The sequence below is a fragment of the Camelus dromedarius genome, chromosome 24 (genome assembly GCF_036321535.1).
Source record: "Camelus dromedarius isolate mCamDro1 chromosome 24, mCamDro1.pat, whole genome shotgun sequence".
Lineage (NCBI taxonomy): Eukaryota > Metazoa > Chordata > Mammalia > Artiodactyla > Camelidae > Camelus > Camelus dromedarius.
The window spans coordinates 11,935,287-11,957,771 of NC_087459.1; the positions used below are offsets into that span (position 1 = coordinate 11,935,287).

The following is a 22,485-nucleotide window of genomic DNA, read 5'->3' on the forward strand; positions in this document are numbered from 1 at the left end:
TATCATAACATTTTGTTGAAATTCACTGTTCCACAAGCATGAGTGTGAGAGACAGCAAATCCTGAGAGAAAAATAATCTAGCAGTCAGTTAGGGCATGAAAAGTTATTAAATTCTCACAAAAGCAGTTACAAAGGTGTTAGTAAAAATCAAATATGTCTCAGAATTTTGAACAGAGGAAGGGACAGGCAGGGACTGAGGTAAATTTGGGGATGTGGCAAAGAGAAGTGACAAAGTAGAGAAAGGGGTAGGACAGCTAGGGAGAACTGGACTAGCCTTAGACAGGTAGGGGTGTAGGCCCTTTATGGAAAAACCTGTGATGAGGGACTCAGGTTCTGCCTTCCCAGGAAGCTCTGAAACTGAGGTCTCTTATCCTCCCCCAGAGAACATGGATTCTAATCCCTAAAACATTCAGAAAATTTTGAAGCAGAAAATGACAAAATATATAATGAAGCAGCCTAGCAGCATTTAAAGTGTTAAGCAATTGCAAGAGAATGAGGAAAAATCATGAGAGCAAATCACGAAGCTTTGTGTCAAATTTATCAGAGAAACTATCAAGCACCAGAAGCATAAAAATAAGTGAAGGGGAAAAAGATGAAGGGAAGTGATTATACTTTTTAAAAGATTGAAATGAAAAATAAATGGCAAAGTGTAATTTATTTTTAAATTCTAGAAACCTGATAAAGAGAAGTTGTGCATCTATGATGTCACCTAATACTGTTCTTTCTCATACCTAAGACACAAAGAAAACGCCAGTGACCCATTCTTTCTGGGTATGCCCTTGGACCTGTTTTCCAGGAGCAGTAAATGATTTGTACTTATCTTACCAAAATTTTTTGCTCAATTGTCCTTGTTACCTCCTTTTAAGGGAGCTAGCCAGAGTTTCAAATTAATAATGGTGATAAAGAATGAGGAAAGAGAAAGGTAGAAATTAAAACCATGATATTTCACTAGTCCTATGATCTAAATAGTGAACTGAACAGGCACAGATAAGCTTACAACTGGCCATGTGAAAATCCAACCCACTATCCTAAATTTAGGCTATCTGGACCAACAATATGGTTAATAAAATGTGCATACCCTACTTTTCCTTAAAGCATATTTTATGGTACTGAATCTTCATTACATTTCTCATTGTACTGTATGCATAAGAAAAGTTCATCCTAGGCATATAATAACGATGAAGCATTATGGCCAAAAAAGTAAGCACCATTAAAAAATTAATGTTAAATCTGAGATAACTTCTAAGACAGTGATTTGAATCTCAGCTTGCTCAATAAAACCTTTCAAATGAGTATCTGATTCAGTTATACTTTCTGATTGATAGCACAAATAGCAACAAATTTTCCCCAGAACACCTTTACTCCAACCTATATACAGAAGCAATTATTTACCATTTAATGCAATAGATGTCAATGAGGAATCTCAGCTAATGCAATATGTGTTTGTGCCAGTCAATTTACAGATAATAAGAACAGTGCAAATCACTAACTAATCTGGCTGAGAGGCCAACAAAGTTGAATTGTCTTGAAAATGTCCATCCCCTTGCAGCTAAGTAGCAAATGTATATTACATCATTATTTTTCTGCCCTTCTGCTTAAACAAAATCCTACATTTAGGAAACGATATGAATCATAAATGTGGGTGATCGCCTCTGGATCATGGTTTTCTTTTTTACAATTCTATGGAAACTGGATGTCATTTACCCAGTCTAATGAATGCTTCATCAGCACCTCGAAACTAACTTCAGACATATTCTTTCCATAGGCCATTCAGCTGAAACGCATCTATGATAGAGCTAAACACCATTCATATTTCCCCATTCATCAAATAATATCCAATAGTCATGCTTATATATTTAGAAGGGATTCACTTTCTGCTAAGCTGAAGCTGTATGCTGGTTGGACAAATTTCATGTGACTGAATCAAGTTGCTTTCAGATACTCCATAAAGCAAAGAGAGTATGAGTGAGTTCTGACATATTTGAAGAAAGCTGTCATCGTAATGTGTACTACTAATAAGCGTATGGTTTTTATTCTATAGACAGCTTAATTTTTTATTTTTGACTAAGTTCTGATGTTCAAAGCTTTCTACTTACGTTCAATTCAAGAACAAAAACATCTATCCTTAAGTTTTTGTGAACCCTGGTGATTCACAGAAGAAATGATTAAGATATCAGAAATCAAAGGCCAAAGTAGTAAGAAAGTTCATTTATTCTATATCACACCCTTGATTTCCAGCCCTAGATAATGGAAACAGAAACAAAAATCCTTCTAACTCTAATTTTGCTGGAACATAGAACCTGCACATTGTCTATTAAACTTCTCGTATGACCAAGGGAATAGACATATGTTTTCTGAATATTCATGGAGTAGATATTTTGACTCAAATTTTGGAATAAAATGCATCCTTTCAACTCCATGGCATTGTCTGCAGCTTGGAAAAAAACTGTTCTCAAATGCCTTCTGCACATATTTTCTTAGTCATTTTAATAAAGACAGGCTTATATTACCACTTCTTCATGCTTCCCTACAATTTTTGGTGAATGAAATCAAGAAAGGGTGGCCATCTCTTTTCCAGATTATTTTATATATATATCCATATAACACATATTAGTTGAACTATTTACACTAAGGCAACATTTTGTTGTCTTCATTCACTTCTTACTGACCTATGCATTATTACAAAGCTCTTTGTTATTGGCACAGTTAAATTTAATAAATATTTACTGAGTACCTACTGGATACAAGGAATCAAAGAAGCAAGTGTGATGATTGGGGTGGGTCTCAAAAGATGTAGCAAATTTGATAAGGAATAAAGATAGCAAAGGCGGATGGAAACATGGGTGCCAAAACATAAAGACAGGAAAATGGAAAGTGGGTGTGAAAACTAGAACTGGAGCTAGAGACAGATTTGAGAATAAGATTCTGAGTGATAAGATACAAGGAGGGGATCTTGGGAATGTTAGCCCATTGGCACAGATGCTTTCACCATAAAATCATGCCTGATAGTGACCAGGGTATGCACTAAGCTCATGGACAGTGATGCTGGCAGAAGCATGGCTAACACTGAAGGAAAATCCATATCCAAAATATCCTTCAATGAAGACACCCCTCTGTCTACAACCCCCCCCATAATGGAAGGTAGCTGACAGATCCTCCAAGGTATAGAGGGGGCTCAGGATTGATCACTGTTATAGACTGACTGTGAACACACAGTGATGATACAAATATCTTGGGGAGGGAAAGTCTATATAGCTGAGCACATGCATAATCTCCATCCCCGCCGCCAGAACCATTTTTTCATGGGTTCTTTTGAATAACGTCACGATTGCTAGAGATAGAAGTTGACTGACATCTACTATATGGGCTATTTTGTCTGCTTGATTATTGAAGACCACCTCTGCAGTAAGTGCCTTTTAGGAAGAATTCATTCAAGTCACAAATATACACACAATTCAGACCATTCTGAGAGGTCCATCCAAATTTCTCTTTCCTAAACCTCTTATTATCAATCCTTTAACCTTGTTCCTGTTAAGCCCATGACCATCTGGTCATTCTAATAGCTATTGTCCATGGATTAGTGTAGATCCATTCTTTAGGCCATTTTGCCCTTCAGGCAAACTGACCTCTAGATAAAAACTGGAGCTTGGAGCTCTGCCTACATGGCGAATAGTCCTTTCCCATTACCCTTTGGGGATACCCCCTGAATGGGGCTGTAACATGACAGTAATCCACTTCTGTCTTGTGATAGCATACTGTCTGACAGCAGAACCTTCTATAAATCGAAAGTGAGGGGTTTTTTCCCTCTTAGGCCAGATGATCATGGCGATCTCCTCATGAGGACATAGAAATGGATTGAGGGAGAAGTGGCAGCCAGGAAGAGTTAAGTGCTACTGGAATGAAAGTAACCTACTTCTGCAAACTGTGATTTGAGGACCAACTTGAAAGTGACTACATATTTCACTTCCACTTGATGTTGGAAGACTGGTGTGCATACCTAACTTCATGGCTTGGTGAATCAACTATTATCATTTTTAATAATGGAAAGCTCCATGTGCATACCTAAATAATTGCAGAGTTATGTCCCATAGTCAGACATTCCATCTCTACCAAAGCACAGATGCTGTAATGGAAGTCCTGAGAGCGCCTTAAAAGACATTCTTGTTAAGTGTTAAGCAAACCGGCAGCAAACCAGCAAGGTACAATACAACATTGCTAAACCCTTTCCATTATTTGAATACTTTTTCCTCTAAATTTTTATCATCTAAAATTGTAAATAGAATATTTCCTTATGTTAACCACAAATAACCACCACAAAATCCCTATATCCACAAGAAGACAATGGGTTTTACTTAATGCACTAGCTTACATAATTACTTTCATAGATAAAGTTGAGGATAGATGTAGTCTGAAATGGAAACACCAACAATGGTCCAGACTCTCAAGGCATATCCTATCCAGAGTAGCAGTCTCTTAGAATAAACTTAACTCACCAAAATGGCTGTCATTAGTTAATTCTCAAACTTGACAAGTAATGTCTGTATGCTTCTGGATGGATGTGTGAGTTTTCTAAGACTTTCGATTGACATTTTATTCATCATGAAATGCCAAGGAAGACTCCCTCATGTAATAAGAGAGTTAGGTGTATTCAGGACAAAACACTACATGAAAATAGCTAGAGTCTTCAGGATTGTGTAACTCAGGCCATACTACTGGTTTCTCTTATTTATAGCCTTTTTCATATTTTACATTCATATGTAGCTCTGATTATCTAAATGAAAGATTCTGGTTTTGAAAACTAGTCTTGGTTCTAATATTTCCTAAATCTTGTTTTAATTTATAGAAGCAGGAGAGGAGTAAGCAAAAATTTATATTTGTAACACCACTGTGAAAAACTGGACTCAACCCAAGTTTCTCAAAAAGTTCTTCTATGCATGTTTTGCTTTTATGTGTGAAATGAATTACTGATGTGCGAAAGGAGAAAAATCTTCAGCAGCAGTCATCCTGATATCTAGACAGGAAGACATGGGTATTTAGGCAGCCCCTAAATTTCTTCTTAATTTTTACCAACTTCCTTGCAAAGCATGCCGCATTGTAAAAACCCGGTGGGTGTATATCTCTTGTGAGTGCAGGAAAACTCCCACTGGCTTAGTGGATGTTTGTTTGCAGACAGAGAATTGATTGAGAAAAAAAGTATCTCCTTTACTAAGCGACTTTGCATCAAGGAGACTAGGTGATGCAGAACAAAAAATTGTATATTCATTGGCTGTGTCGGTACAAATGAAAGTGTCAAAGTTATCTTTTGGCAATGTAAATTTACTCTACAGGCAAATAAACTGCAATAATATTAACAGGCCTCACATAAACAGAAGAAAATTGCCTTCCTAGAGTCATATATGCCAACCCTGATTCAGAACATGGCACATTGCCTTGGAATTGTTTTTGTCTATAAGTGTCCTTCACTCATAAAGGTTAGGTGTGGGTATTTACAGCTACTTCTCAGTATGGTGCAGGGACACTTATGATGCCACAGGAAGCATGATTTATGGATCAAGGCAGCTACCTTAATTTTACTGGAATGCTAAGAAAACAGGGTGCTCTGAATTAATTTCTGATTAGTAGACAACTGAATAAAACTTCTGGGCCTTATAGATATAAATCTTTCTGAAATATGCTGGATCACATTTCCACCTAGCAGATACATGGTTAAGGGTTTTGTAGGACTTCCTGATTTCTGTCAATGATTCAATAATTTTGCCAATCACCCTTTTTATTAAGATTTCCTGCTAGGTACATAATACATATTAATTCACTTCATCTTCACAAGGATTTTATAAGGTAGTTCTTTCCATAAACTACAGTTTACAGTTGAGGATACTGACACAGGAAAAGGTTGAACTTGGGCACTTCAAATGTAGAGTCCACATTCTTAACCACCATATCATGCTGCCTCAAAAGTATAGCACACAATCACTTGGACATGGAACGCTGAATATTTTTGTTTCCGTCTACCTTGGTTTTCAGAACCAGTTTTCAGGTCATCAGCAGTTCCATATCATCCTTTAAATTGCCAGAGCTTCTTACCAACCAATTCCTGGATATTGTCATATGTTCACAGAACACAGAATGTTCTAACTGAATGATCCATCTGTCTTCATTCCTAACCTCTAGTTCATCACATACAATGCTACAAGATTAATGTTTCTGGAGCACAACATGAATGTGCCTATACAATATTCCTATACACCTGTTCTTTGCTTTAATATAGCAATCCTTTGTTCTAGCCAAACCAATATCCTAATTCTATCATTGCATTTTGTCAGCCAGCCCATTTGTACCATTACACTCAATTGGAATGCCTTCCTCTTCCCTTTCTACCTATTGGAAACCAATACCCATATTTCAGATCGCATTTTATGGCTTTCCTGATCTCCATAAATAATATCAGGCTACCCAATCTACACATTCAATACAATCTCTATCAAGTTATCGATGGCATTTTTCACAGAACTGAAACAAAATTTTTAAAATTTGTGTAGAAGCACAAAAGACACCCAATAGCCAAAACAATCCTGAGAATGAAGAACAGAGCTGGAGGAATTATGCCCCATGACTTCAGACTATACTACAAAGCTACAGTAATCTAAATGGTATGGTACTGGCCCTTATGGTCAATTAATCTACAACAAAGGAGGCAAAAATATACAATGGAGAAAAGACAGTCTCTTTAATAAGTAGTCCTGGGAAAACTGAACAGCTACATGTAAAAGAATGAAATTAGAACATTCTCTAACACCATATACAAAAATAAATTCCAAATGGATGAAAGACCTAAATGTAAGACCAGATACTATAAAACTCTTAAGTGAAAAACATAGGCAGGACACCCTTTGACATAAATTGCAGAAATATTTTTTGGATCCATCTCCTAGAGTAATGGAAACAAAAGCAAAAATAAACAAATGGGACCTAATCAAGCTTAAAAGCTTTTGCACAGCAAAGGAAACCATAAACAAAACAAAAAGACAATCTATGGAATGGGAGAAGATATTTGCAATCCATGCAACTGACAAGGGGTTAATATCCTAAATATACAAACAACTCATACACTCAAAATTAAAAAACCAAACACTCCAATCAAAAAATGGGCAGAAGCCCTAAATAGAAATTTTTCCAAAGGCATACAGATGGCCAACAGGCACATGAGAAGATGCTCAACAGCACTAATAGAGAAATGCAAATCAAAACCACAATGAAGTACCACCTCACACCAGTCAGAATGGCCATCATCAAGAAGTCTACAAGTAATAAATGCTGAAGTGAGTGTGGAAAAAAGGGAACCCTCCTACACTGTTGGTGGGAGTGTAAATTGGTTCAGCCACTGTGGAGAACTGTGTGGAGTTTCCTTAAAAAACTAAAAATAGAATTACCATATGATACAGCAATCCCACTTCTGGGCATATATCCAGAGAATATAATTAGAAAACACATGCACCCCAATGTTGATAGCAGCACTATTTACAATAGCCAAGACATGGAAGCAACCTAAATGTCCATCAACAGATGACTGGATGAAACTGTGATATATATACGTAATGGAATACTACTCAGCCATATAAAAGAATGAAATAATGCTATTTGCAGCAACATGGATGGAATTAGAGATTATCATACTAAGTGAAGTAAGTCAGACAAAGACAAATATCATATGATATCACTTATGTGGAATCTAAAAAAAATGACACAAACTTATTTACAAAATAGAAACTGACTCACAGACATAGAGAACAAAGTTATGGTTACCAAAGGGGAAGTGAGGAGGGATAAATCAGTTATTTGGGATTAACAGATACAAACTACTATATATAAAATAAATAAACAAGAACCTACTATACAACACAGGGAAATATATTCAATATCTTACAATAACCTATAATGGAAAAGAAGCTGAAAAGAAAAAAATATATATATATATATAACTGAATCACTTTGCTGTGTACCTAAAACATTGTAAATCAACTATACTTCAATAAAAAAAATAACAATTTTTTAAAAAGAATCTCAACCTACAGCTATTTCATTAAGTACCCCCAAACATTTGGCAGCCATTCAGCACAAGATCAAGCTCTCTGCTTTCACTTTGGAAGTAAAAACTCAATTTTCAGTTGATGGTAGAGTTCTGGGGTTGTAAAAGGTTTAAGTAATGTTGAAGTGAATATTAATTGACCCCAAAATATTCGGCAAAATTTTTCCCTTTACCTAAATTTCTTCTTCTGAAAGAGAACATAAAATTCAGGTTAATTTACATTTACATTATTTTGATTCTGGTTAAATAGAAGGATTACTGTTTTATCCATCCAGAGCTCACTTCTCTACTGCATAAAAATTTAGTACTAGAAATTATTTGCGTTTAACTGTCTCCTTTAAAAGTTTAACCAGACCACTTAAACATTTTAAAATTACTAACAGTATATTCACTCTGTGCTATGAAAACTACTTATTCCTAGAAAGAGGAGAATCTGTAAGTGTAAACAAGTTCCAATTTGAGAAAGACCATAATCATGGATACTTCAATGTGTGTGTTTTGGAAAAGGATAAGGAATTGAGAGAAGTGGTGAAAATGGACTGACTAAAAATCCAAAGTAAAACCAAAATTCATTTCCAACCCGTGCACACAAAAGGATTGTTTTTTTGACTTGCGTATGCTGTCATAATTTACCATTCTTCGGCCAACTGTAAGCAAGGTATCCACAAACTTGTAAGACTTGCTGGTGAAAATCAACAATACAGAAATCAAGGCAGTATTTACTGTTTCAAAAAGAATTTACCAGAAAAGATTTTGATCCTGGGAAAAGGTGAAGTAAATCTTATAAACATTTGGGAGAGAGAGCAATACAGTAAAACCCCAGTTTCAATGAAAAGTTGGAATGTAATTGCAAAAGCTTTCTTTTAGGAGAAGATTTTACTTACTTATATAAACATATGCAGTTAATAAGCTTGAATTACTTGATATAAGAAGTTATCATAGAAAAGTTGACAGAAGATTGAAATGTCACAAAAAGCACCACCATTATCTAATGAGGTCTTCACACCTGGTGACAAAAGAAGTGACGATTAAAGTTACATTCTCAAAATCATCTGTCACTCCCACAGGTTAACAATTTTCCCATGTAACAGAAAATGCCTGTGATAAACAGATTTGTCACATGTCAATTAAAGAAAAATAAAGATAAAAGTCCTCCAATAATGTACTGGGAGAAAAAAGTAACATGTTTTGATTTTTTTTTTAGCATTACTAAAGTTGACATTTCATTTCAGAACTGCCAGGAAAGTAATGAAAAGTACTGTGTGAAAAACATGGTCTTTAAATTCAATTTCCCACTAATGTGTTAATGAACTTGAAAAAAAATCAAAGTATAATATAGAAGGCACAAGGCAAGTTACAAATAGGGCAAGGCATTTTTAATAACATACTTCAATAAAAGTAGACGTTACTCTTTTTATATTTTCATTACTGAAATGTTTACAAAGATACTTTTCAATTAACAGCAAATCTGCCTTCTCTGTTCACTATATTCTTAGAATTTAGAAAAATTGACCCAGAGTCTAAATAGAGCTAACAATAATCAGTATGAATACTGATGAATGGAGACTTCATGTAGGTACTCCTTGCTTTTGTGTCACAAATGTGCAACTAGAAGCATAGAATTTTCCTTTATTTATTTCTTACTTTTAAAAAAAGCAAGTGAAAGTATATAGCAAATAGTTTTGTAAATCAAATCATCAAACATTGGGCTATTTTTTTTATAGACAGTTCAGATTTTCACATAAAACAATATCCCTGAACAAGTAGGAGGTGTTTGATGGATAGAAATTTGCCAGAAACTTTATCGTCAAAATTGAAATAACAAAGGCAGTACAAAGACTCATAGAATATTTTCTGTGACAGATGCAAGAGTAGGTATTATATTTTTAAAATTTAATTATTAAATCAGGTACATGGTTCTGCTTAAAAATTAAACTGCCTCATGACAATTTTTTTCAACCTACAAGGCTACTTCTCACTCTTCAATTAAGAAAGTAAAATTCTCTTCTCATAATGTTTCTTTGTGTCGCAGCTATTTGCTTGCTGTTATTGGACATTTAAATTCTTCTTTACTTAAGCTTCTTTAGTTATTTACTCCTTTACAGGTTGTTGATACCATAATGGGAAAGTTTTCACAAGGTGCTGACTCAGCGGGAAAACTTCAAAAACTATCTACAAATATCTTGAACACTGGTAAAATGGGGAGGGGAGGTTCATCAAAAAAAGGGTATGGAGTTTTAAAGTGAGCTTACGAAGCAGATTAAAACAGTCAGAACTTGCAACAGTGGAAAGTAATTACTTTCAGATTTAAGGACAAATTCTGTAAGAGAATGTGAAAGAACTTCAAATAGGAACTAAATGAGTGAAACTGATGTACATTTCCATACATAAATCAAGTTCAATTCAAATATTTCTTCTGAAATTTTCACACAATTACCAAATATTGATTGAAAAATTAAGCTTCAGTCACATATAAAATATCCAGATCATAAGTTGCAAACAGTCCCACCACTAGACAGTCAGGTCATACCTGCAGTAGTCTATGCAATTCTTAGCACCATTTTTTAAAAACAAGTATTTCCAGAAGCAGTCAACCAACATTGTGAGAAAGTTTGAAACCCTACAGTGTTTACAGTGGAGAAACTCAGGGGATGCTGTAATCTCCATTTTCGAATAATTTGACTACCATAGAAGAGAAGGAATTATTTACTCTGTGAAGCTGCAGAGAGTGAATCTGAGAGAAATGACAATTCAGTGTGAGGAAACATTTTATGAAAGTCAAGAGGAATAGACTGCTTCCTGACGTAGCCAGCAGCTCACCACTGAACGTGAGCCAACAGGCACTAATAAAAGATAATCTATCAGAAGTGCAATGCTTCAGTAAAATTAAGTACACTTAGTTGTTTTGTTTGTTTGGTTTTGGTTTATTTAGTTGTTGTTTTCAATAAGGGAAATTCATAGGACAACTACAGAATTGCTACAAAAAAGTCCAAATGATCTCATATGGTTTATTAACCTATCAGAATTTCAAAATCCTTTTCCACTATCAGAGTGAAAAATGCACTTTTTGGAAATAAGCATAATTAATTTCCACAATTACTCCATGAATCACTTTTTTCAAATGTGTTTATAGTTCTTATTTTGGTGAGATCTGACTTCGGACAGTTTATTTTTTTTAGGCCATGGGCCATTAGTTCAGGAGTTAACTATATAATTTAATTACATTAATTTATATTAAGAAATGTATTAATTATTAAGAATATACAATGGGGAAAGGATGGTCTCTTCAACAAATGATGTTGGGAAAACTGGATAGCTACATACAAAAGGGTGAAACTGGACCCCTGTCTTACACTACTCATAAAAATCAACTCAAAATGGATTATAGACTTGAACATACAACCTGAAACCATAAAACTCCTAGAAGAAAACATAGGAGGTAAATTCCTTCATCTCAGTCTGGCAATGATATTTTGGATTTGACACCAAAAACAAAGGTAACAAAAGCAAAAGCAAACAAATGAGACTAATCAAACAAAAAAGCTTTTGAATAGCAAAAGAAACCATCAGCAACATAAAAAGGCAACCTATGGAATGGGAGAAAGTATTTGTAAACCACATATCTACTAAGAAGTTAATATCCAAAATATCCAAAGTATTCACACAACCCAACAGTAAAAAGAAGAAAAAGAGAGAAAAAAAAAGAATAGAAAAAGGAAAAAAGATCAATTTAAAAATAGACAAAGGACCTGAATAGACATTTTTTCCAAAGATATACAATTAGCCAACAGGTACAGGAAAAGGTGCTCAATATCACTAATCATCAGGGAAATGCAAATCAAAACCACAATATCACCTTACACCTCTTAATGTCCACTAGCATTGAAAAGACAAGCTAAATGCTGGTAAGGATGTGGATAAATGGAACCCTTGTACAATAATGTAAAAGGATACTGCTGCGATGGAAAACAGTATGGAGGTCCTCAAAAAATTAAAAATACAACTATCATAGGATCTAGCAATCCCACTTTTAAGTATATATCCAAAAGAAACAAAACCATCATCTCAAAGAGACATCTGCACTCCCATGTTCATTGCAGCATTGTTTACAATAGCTAAGATATGGAAGCATCCTAAGTGCCCATCAGTGGATGAATGTATAAAAAAAAGTGAAATATATATACAATAGAATATTATTCAGCCTTAAAAAAAAAAGAAGGAAATCCTGTCATTTGCAAAGACATGGGTGAACCTGATGGGCATTATGCTAAGTGAAAAAAAAAGGACAAAGAAATACAAACAGTGCATAGAATCACTTACATGTGCAATCTCAAAAAAGAAAAAAAGTCAAACTCATAAACTTAGTGAGTTGCCAGGGGCTGGGGGCTGGGAGAAATAAGGAGAGGCTGGTAACAGGTACAAACTTTAAATTTTATGATGAACAGGTCTGAAAATCTAACATGGTGACTACAGTTGACATTACTGTATTGTATAATTGAAATTTGCTGAAAGAGTAGAAGTTAAGTTTTCTCATCACAAAAAAATGGTAACTATGTGAGGTGATGTATTTCTTAATTCAATGGTGGGAATGAAAGTATATGTATATCAAATCATCATGTTGTACACTATATATTATACATATATTACAGTTTTATTTATCAAATACACCCCAATAAAGCTGAAAAAATCTAAAGCAAAATTAAAAATACCTAAAAATTAAGCCCTGAAGAATTTACTCAACTTAGTATTCTAAGAGACTTTAATTCTCTATTTGTCTCCAAACATTCTAAAATATTTTCAACTTAAAATTTTTGACAAGTTCTCCCAGGAAAGTTCACAGCTCAGCTTGCAGTGCTCAGATAGACAAGTCTTCAGTAGTTATGTTTAAACCCAGAGCCAAGCACTGCATGGGAGAAACTAACCTGATTTATGGCTTTACTTTTGGAATTCTTGCTACAATTGGGTCAATTTGTTCTTCCAGTTGACGATTTGTGCAAGGGCAAATATTCACATGAAAAAAAGAAAGCTGAGGAACTATATGAATCCGAGAGTACAAGAAGTTTAACCCCTTCCAAGTCCTGGACAAATTCTACTTGATATATAATAACATTAATAAACATATTAAACCTCAACTATGTGCTAGACCTATCAAAACACTGAAGATACCCAACAACCAATATACTGACTGTCTCTATGCCCGATGCAGTTCAGATTGTGAGAAAGACAGGCAAGTAATTAGGGCAACATGACGCAGTATGCACTGTAATAAGGGCAGTTACCAAGGGTCCATGTAAGCATAAAAAAGGAGTGCGGAACATTTGTTACAATAGAGATTATATTTGAAAATTAGGTGGACTTCGCAAGGAAGAACATTCCTTCAGAAGAAATACGATACAAACAGACTACGTGAAAGAACATGAGTTGTTCTCACAGAGTGAGTGAACTTTTTCCGGAGAAGTGGTGGGAGATGAGGCAAGAGATACAGCCAAGGGCTAAACCAAGAAGAGAGGGTTTGTTTTTTTTTTAACTCATAATTAGAATTTTTACCTTTACCCTACACATCCAAGTGGGAGCCACTGCCAGATTTTAAGCAACCGAAAAGACAACAAAATTCATATATTTGAAAAGTAATTTTTTAGAAGCAATGTGGAGAATTAACTTGAAGAGGTGAGACTGGAAGCAGGAAGAGGTGCTTGGAAACTAATGCAGTAATATTCCAGGGGAAATATAATGTGCTGCTGAAATAAAGCAGTACCACTGGAGATGAAGAGGAAGCGACTGATTTGACATATTTCTGAGGTAGGGTTTATAGAATAATTGAAAAATTGGGGATGAGGATAAGAGAAGAGATGATGGGATGATGTCATGTATGAATCACCGTACTCTCTTAGGCTTATTGCACTGGTGGGGAAAACATTGACTCAGGATGAACAACTGATTTGAGAATATTAGAAATAATTTTGGTACTGAAAGGCTTCTTGAGGTTTTGAGGTGCTTGTAAGACATGCATGTATTTTGGTAAAAGTGCCCAGTAGGAAGTTGGGATTATAGATCTGGAGTTGAACATTCCTTCCTCAAAGTGGCTTCTTAATTACCCAGTGTTGGCATATTCAAATAGCTATGTAGCTTAACGCATTTACTGTCCTGATATACAACATTTCCCACTTCTGATGATGACATACTGCAATTAAGCAAGTTGTTTATTATAATAAAATGTGCATAAAATTATAGGGCTGAAAGAAACTTCAGAAATTATTATACTCTTCTTTTTGTTTTGAATTGGAAACTAATGTACCTAATGTATTCCCAGAAACACCACTGACTTCTTTCAAATCTCTAGCATAGATGACGAACAACTCCCTTCATAACATGGTCTAGTATCTCACCAAGCTGACAGGAGGATTTTGCTAACATTAGTCTATACCCTTCATTCTGCAAGTGTAGTTTGTTCTTTCTGATCTTATTCTTAGTGGAAATGGAGAAGAGCTGTTTAATGCTAATGGCAAAATCAGCACATTTAAAATTGTTGAATACACACTCCAGACTTTAACTGAATTATGAACTTGGCAATATTTATGAATTTAAAGCATGAAAATATAAACTAGATTCATCACGATATTTTTCCAACTTCAGTGAAGTGTGATAAAACAGTGTTCTCAACATTAAAGGCTCAAAGCACTATCCTTGAAATAATGTTCTAGAATCCTAAAGTGATTAAATATTTTCAATAAACTGTATGAAAATATTTTATCCATACAGATCTCATATGAAATGGATAATCCTAAAAAAGAAAAATAAATCACTATTTGCATTCTGAGTTGTGATAGCCACCCACAATCTTCAGAACCTCCAATATTGTATCCAACTATAAAAATTATTTGTACTGGAGGTTTATGTGTGTCTTAAATGAAATATTAATAAATTGTAATCATTTTAATGCAATTCCAAGGGGTAAACATAATACCCATTTTTTCCTAAGAAAATACAGCTGATCATTGTTAGTTAAGGTTGGTCACTTCCAACCTCTTACCTACTTAAACTCCGAAGGGATGAAGTACAAGGGAACATAAATGTTATGAATGACCTATTTCAAAGGTAGTAGTTTTGTTTACTTTCAAATTTAGGTGATTTTGCAGAGTTGTAAAATGTTGTAAATAGACTGAACTCTAGTGCAGACAGTGAATAAAGGAAAAATATTTCTCTTGAAAATACCCCATGAACCAGAAGTCCACATTGACATTAAATGCATACACAACCAATTAAAAAGTATGTAGGATGAACTTATTTGCTAAATGAACTTATTATCTTCTAAGTGTATGGGGGAAAGAGAGCAGTCATAAACAAAACCAGAAAACACAACCAAAGAAACACATGATCATGGCGAGTATCCTAAACCTTTGTATGACTCCACATTTCTACAACTCACCAAACAACCTCTATCAAGTCTATTGCTTTTAAAAGTGTCTGAGAACCCAGGTCCTGGAGTACCCTCGACCTAGGTTTATAATCCTGGCTCTACAGTATACTTCCTGGGTGATCTTAGTTCAGTCACGAACTCTAATCTTTGGTTTCCTCATTCATAAATAGAGGATACTAATACCTACCTTGTAGGGCTGTGTGATATCAAAATGTTATAATGCATGCAAAATTCCTGGCACATAATGCTAAATTATTATAATTATTGTTATGACTTCATTGCGATTTTATCAATCATACTGTCCCCTGATTAGCTTAATGTTGTTGTTTATGTTGGACTACATTTTCCACTGTTCTTTTATGACTGCATTTTTCTTAAGTACACTGGTCACACATCTGAGGCACTCCCACATCAACCTATACACAAATACCCAGCTACTAATACAATGTTTTAGTTGCACACCCATATGTATTTGCCAATTTTCTTCCTTGTAGAGAATGTTTCTGGGTGTAAACTAAGAAAAAGACTTATGAATACTCTATCACGTTTAGAAGTGACCAAACTACCACAGCTCACAGTACCTACGATTACGAAAAGAGTAATGATTAAAATTGCATCTTTGAGCCCCTTTCTAAACTGCCCTACAAATCTGTGATATTTGTTAAAGATAGACAGCTTATGTCTACTGCTTTTATTCAGTCTATCATGCTGGTATTGAGGAAACTAGTTCAGTGTCATTCTAGAGGAAGTAGAGGCGACAAATCATAAGTGGAACTAGATGCAACAAATCACCACATACTATATTTGATAGAGCATTAGGATTATTGAGTGCTCCAAATTCTTAATTTTCTGTAAACTTTAAAGTCTCTAAAAATAATTTCAAAAAACTACAGTAATATTAGATTCACCATTAGATCTTGTCATTTAATGGTTTAATAAAGAAATATTACCAATTTTTAAAAATCCAAGCCCTTAGTGTTAGCTGCTAACGTACAAAACTATGCAAAATGAATTGTAGACTTAAATAAAGAGCCCAAGAAAATCTTCCTTAAATGTGGCACAGAAACAGAATGGTATATATACAGTGTATTATAATAAGAAATGTTAACAAATTAACCTGTCAGACCGGCAGACGGCATTAATAAAGCTTTCTGTTTCTAAGAACTTTTTTAAGTTTATGACCCACAGTTTCCTAAAGTAAGCCAAACAAGCTATTTAGTAAACTTAAATGATTCTCAATCTAAGAGGCACAGTAGATTGCTCTGGCATAGATTTTCAAAACACTATTGTCTAACCTTTAACTTCTCTTATCTGCTTTTGTCAAATTTTTCTGCAGAGCTGATAAAGCTCCCGTACCAGACAACGCTAAATTAAATGCAATAGAAAAACAGACTCACACTGCGACAGTTCAGTCCTCTCATGAAAGACCCTTGAGAAGAAATGACACATGATAGAAATGGAGTAAGTTGTTCTCATTTTGGATCAGAATCCACCATGAAGGTACAGTCAGGTTTAAGTGTGTTTGAGCAGCTGGAGGGGCAGCTTAGCAGAAATCTGTCCGCATCAAGAGCTAAGCCGTTTCCAGGACAAAGGGGTAGAAACAAGCAAACTTAACTTTGTAACAAAGTTGGCTTCTTATAGAGAAGTCCTCCTTCTGAACACACAGAGTTGAGTCTGAAAAAAAGGAATGAATGCATTCTTGACCTGCTCCATTGTGATTTATTGGGGTGAGAGAGAGAAACCACAGTAACAATTAAAAGATGTGCGTTTTAACCAAACCTAAGACATAGATTCTCAAATTTTAACATGAATGTGAATTACCTGAGGAACTTGTTAAAAGGTAGATTCTGATTCAGTTCGTATGTTGGACCAGGTGAGGCCAATGATACTGTGTTCCAGAGAAAAATGCAAGGTCTCTGATATTAGGGTCTAAGCAAGTATCTGAGAAATTAAGGTCCAATGTGGTAATGTTCTAATAGTCCTGTTTCACAGTGTGGTCAATCAAAAAGAGTAAATTCCCATACTTGGTCACTAGACGCTGAATAGGTTTGTATTATTACAGGTTTCAGCCTCCACCAAGATATCCACATGAGCCAGTAATGGCATTAGAGCAAGAAGATACTGAGAGCAGTTTCCAGAAGCAGCAGCAATATATCACTTGGTGGCTATAGGATAGTAGAATATCGCAAAAGTTAAGGCATTGAGGAGTTCAAGACCATGGAGATGCTCTAGCAAAAACACTCTTAGAAGAGGAAAACCAAGGAGAAGAGGAGAGAAGTGACAGAGGCATAAGAGTGGTTACTGGACTATTTCATGAGGACTTCAAAGAACCATGCTGGAACGTAACACATGAGAGTTTGGGTTGCACTTGGAGATTGTGGGAGTCTGCTGTATCTATCAGTATAAGAAACGGAATAAACATGAATAAATATGGAAACCACAACAATTCTAATGTTTGTGAAAATGTCAGAAGACCGTTCATCAAATTTCATAATTTCAAAGGTGCATAAAAAAATCATCTTAAAAATTCACATTTTTTAGATTGAATAGATGTTAATGTAAAGTGAGCAGGAAGAAGACAAAAGAGGCTTCTGAAGGAGAGAAGATTCACTTTTCATAGACAGGCTCTGAACTGACTTTTTTTTTTTACAAACTGAATTTGCTCAGAGTAAGCTAAGCAAGCATTTTAAAAAACTTTAAAAGTGATTCTTCACTAGGAGGCACATCAAAATGTTCTGGTATAGAGTTTAGAAATGCTTTTCTCTAACCTTAACCTTGAAGCTCCCCCGTACACTAAAATATACTAACTTCTACTAAGTGTGTACTATATCTTTAAATCCCTGAATAAGACAACAGTGTAGTCAGCGCTCACATGTGTTGATGCACAGCACCAAAGAGCTGGCAGTTCACTGTATAACTCAGTATAGCAATTCCCCAATTGTTAACTCATCAAGAGGGGTTTCCTTATACTAGAATTATAAAAGCAAGACAATACTGTTTTAATATTGCCATCATTTGATATTCTATAAATAGCAATAACATTAACTATGCATACATTTAACTTCCCATTGATTATACAACATGGACAAGTACTTTTACATCCATATGCTGGCATCTAAATTAATAAGTGATCTAATCACAGCTTTTCAGGTATAAGCTGGCATCGGGATAATTCACTTATCTGGTTTATGGTCATGTACTTTTACAAAGACAACCTAGTGTATTGGAAAGAATACTGGCCACAGAGGCAAGAAACGTAGGTTTTAATCTTTATTCTGTAATTTACTAGCATTATGACCATGAGAAAGTCACATAACCACTTTTAAGACCCAATTACCCTACCTATAACATCAGAATAGCTAACTTACTTATTGACTAGTGAGGATTAAATGGAAAAGCACGGACTATCAAGCTGAAAGATAATAGAATGTAAATTCCACACCTCCTCTCTGGGCTGGCATGCCTTCTTCTGTAACGTGGGGACAGTATTATGATGGGTGCCTATTTCACAGATTTATGGTGAGGATCAAATTAACTAATCAATATGACATTTGTGATGTTTTTGGACACTATACTCCCATTTTGGTAGTTTCCTAAGGTAGAAAACAGAGATCTCATTTAGAGTCACTCTTGCAGCTCGGTTTTTCTGCCTAAATTAGTTAAACTGGGTAATTGGTTACCGATAAGGACTCTGAACAGCACAGCTTTTATCCTTTGCTTTGTAAATAGTCTACACTTGCAGTTGTTCTTTCTTTCTTTCTTTTTGGAAGCTATACATTGTGACAAAATGACTTTGTCCTGGACAAATGTTTGACAAGATTTTGGGTATATTTACCAGAGTCTTGCTCAATTAAATCTGTTCATCAACTTCCCACAAATAGGAAAGTAATATTATACATCTGAGAGGGACTCAAGATAGTTTAATAATTTGTGATGACTCAGTAATCAGAGAGAAAAACAAAAAGTGAGATATATGTCTTCTTTTTACACCAATATAAATTCTGTAATGAAAACTTAATTGTAAAAATCAAATTAATAAAAATGTCTTAGAATACATTAATTTAAAAATAAGTCCTACATTTAAAAAAATAAAATAAGCCCTACTTCAAAATGACACCTGCACCCCAATGTTCATAGCAGCACTATTTACAATAGCCAAGACATGGAAACAGCCTAAATGTCCATCAACAGATGACTGGATAAAGAAGAGGTGGTATATTTATACCATGGAATACTACTCTGCCATAAAAAGGATAAAATAATGCCATTTGCAGCAACATGGTTTGATCTAGAGATTGTTATTCTAAGTGAAGTGAGTCAGAAACAGGAAGAAAAATACCATTTGATATCACTCATATGCGCAATCTAAAAAAAAGACACTATGAACTCATCTACAAAACAGAAACATACTTGCAGACTTAGTAAACAATCTTATGGTTACCAGGGAAAGGGGATGAGAAGGGATAAATTTGGGAGTTTGAGATTTACAAGTGCTAGCCACTGTATGTAAAAACAGATTTTACATACAGTGGCTTCTGTATAGCATAGAAATCTACGTTCAGTATCTGGTCATAACCTCTAAAGGAAAAGCGGCTACAGCCACCAACTGACGGAAGCAAGATTAGAAAGGAGAGCTGTTACCCTAGGCCAGAGCCCAGTCCTCCTAAAGTCCCTGTCTGCCGCTGACGCTGCCCCCTGACCGCGCTGCACCCTCCTCCCAGGAGCAGACTGCCATGAAGACGTGGGTCCTGCGAGGCAGAGGCGGAGGCCGCTCCCAGGATAGGCCTGGGGGAAGACGGGAGCAAGTCCACCTGCTCCTCCTGGGGCAGCACCCCTCCCCGCAGCCACCCCCTGAACACACCGCGCCTGCCTCCCGGGAGCCCACTGACCTGGAAACAAGTGTCCTGCGAACCTGGGGCAGCGGCGAGAAGAGGGGAGCTGCCCCTGGTGAGCTGGTCGATTTCTCCCCGTCATCCCCGCGGCAGGGCCTGGGGGCGGCCTCTGCTGCCCCAGGCACGTCCCCAGGTCAGCCTGCTCCCAGGACGCGGGCGCCATGCGGTCAGAGGCGGCGGCGGCGGGTTTAGGGATCTGCCTATGCGAGCCTGTGGATTTGCTTCTAACTCCTCCGCAGCCTGCCCTGGGCTCGTCCTGTGCTACCCAGGTTCTCAGGACTCAGGTGACAGGTCATCCTGCTCCTGGAAGGCGGGCGCTGCGCCGTCAGGGGGCTGCGGAAGCATTGGCGGGATTGGGGCTGCTCTGAGCGAGCGCGGGGATTTGCTCCCATTTCCCGCTGTCGCCGCCCCCGCCCCCGCACACTGGCCGCACCGCGCCCGCCTCCCAGGAGCAGACTGACCTGTCACCTGCGTCCCGCGAACCTGGGGAAGCAGAGGCCGCACCCAGGACAGGACGCAGGGGAGATGGGAGCAAACCCACAGGATCACAGAGGCAGACCCCTCTCCCCACCGCCGCCTCCGATGCCGCGGGCCCCGCACCCTGACAGCACCGCGTCTGCCTCCCAGGGGCAGGCTGACCGCCAGACGTGCGCCCCGCGAATATGCGGAAGCAGAGGCCGCCCTAGTCCAGGCCACGGGTGAATAGGGAACAAATCCAGGGGCTTGCACGGGGCAGCCCCCATCCCACCGCGGCGCCCCCTGCGGCCCCGTGACCGCAACGCATCTGCCTCCCAAGAGCTGTCCATGGCCTGAAGGCCGGTCGGAGCTGCTCCCTGGACGTCCAGCGCCCTCCCACCTCCCGGAGCTGCACGCGCTTTCTCAAAGCCGGGTATAACCGGCAGCGAAGACACGGGGTTCAGGGACTACCAATGTGGGGGAGGGGCACCGCGAACCAGGGCGGCGCCCGGCACCCGCCTCAGGGCCCTAAGGAGCTGCGCGGCCCGGGCCTCACCCGCCGGCTCCCCGACCTGCGCGCCCCACCAGCGCCCCCTTACCTGCCCGGCGACAGCAGCAGAGGCGACGGCAAGCAGCGGCGCAGACCCCAGGCCGCGTTCCTCCTCAGGGACCTGGTCCAGGAGCACCTGGCTCAGGCCCAGCTTCCACACGCTCTGGGCGGGTTCCGGCGTCCGCGCCTCTCCTCCTCCCGCCCGCAGCGCGGACGCTCGGGCTGGGGCTCCTGCTGTGTGCGGCCCGGCGACTGATGCCCGGCGGGGCGGCGGGGCGGCGGGGCGGCGGGGCGGGGCGGAGCGGCGCGGAGCGGCGGGGTGGGGGGCGGGGCGGGCTCACCCCACGCACCGCAAAGTCTGCATCCCGCCACTGACTGGTCCTGGCACCCAACCAGCACCACCGCCGGCCCTGGGCCAGGCAACATCCTCTAGCCCCGCTCCCCCAGCTCGCCTCCCCTTCCCACCCCGTTGCTGTCCCTCTAGCCCCAGCCAGGCCCAGTCTCTGACAGGACCTCCAAAATGGGGCTCCTCCTCACACCGAGGTTCCCGCCCTCACACCGCTCACCCCTCATGCCTCACCGCAGGACCCCCACCGCAACATCCCGAAATGGTCCCCCTCACCCCTCAGCCGGGTCTGTTCCACTGGGAGCGGCCCCTCACCGCGTGATCCCCCCTCACTCCAAGTGCACCACTACCCCCAGCTGACCCCCTCACCCATCACGCCCTGGGTGGGGCGGGGAAGTCTGTGCTCCGGTCTCCATGGCGACTGCCAGGAGCTGGGGATCTGGCCTGGTCTAGTGTCTGGCCACACAGCTAGTGTCCAAGGCTACAGGGTGCGGCGGGTGGGGCTGGAGGCGGTTCCAATTCCTGCACTCTGCTCTGTGCCTCATCTGAGCCAGCGGGTCAGGGTCGTTCAGGGCTGCCGGCCACTGGCCTGTGGGCCATCCGTTGTTGATATCCCTGATGGTGATCGGGACCCCTAGGGTGGAGGCGCTGGGCTTGTGGACCGGTGGCGGGGGTGCAGCTGAGCTTGGGGTATGGACAAGCAGGCGGGTAGGCTGTGCGCATGGCCTGGACTCTGCC

The 22,485-nt window shown here is 38.6% G+C and overlaps 1 protein-coding gene across 1 annotated transcript in view; it reads right to left on the bottom strand.

Annotated features, from left to right (window-relative positions):
• The window catches only part of LOC105106002 (uncharacterized), a 298,020-nt gene extending 275,900 nt beyond the window's left edge, over positions 1–22,120 (bottom strand). The window contains exons 1-2 of the mRNA XM_064478775.1: positions 22,117–22,120; positions 21,451–21,737 (exon numbers count right to left, since the gene is read on the bottom strand). Of these exons, the coding sequence (XP_064334845.1) occupies positions 21,451–21,737; positions 22,117–22,120 (291 nt within the window). The remainder of the gene's footprint in view (positions 1–21,450; positions 21,738–22,116) is intronic.
• Between the last annotated feature and the right edge of the window lie 365 nt (positions 22,121–22,485).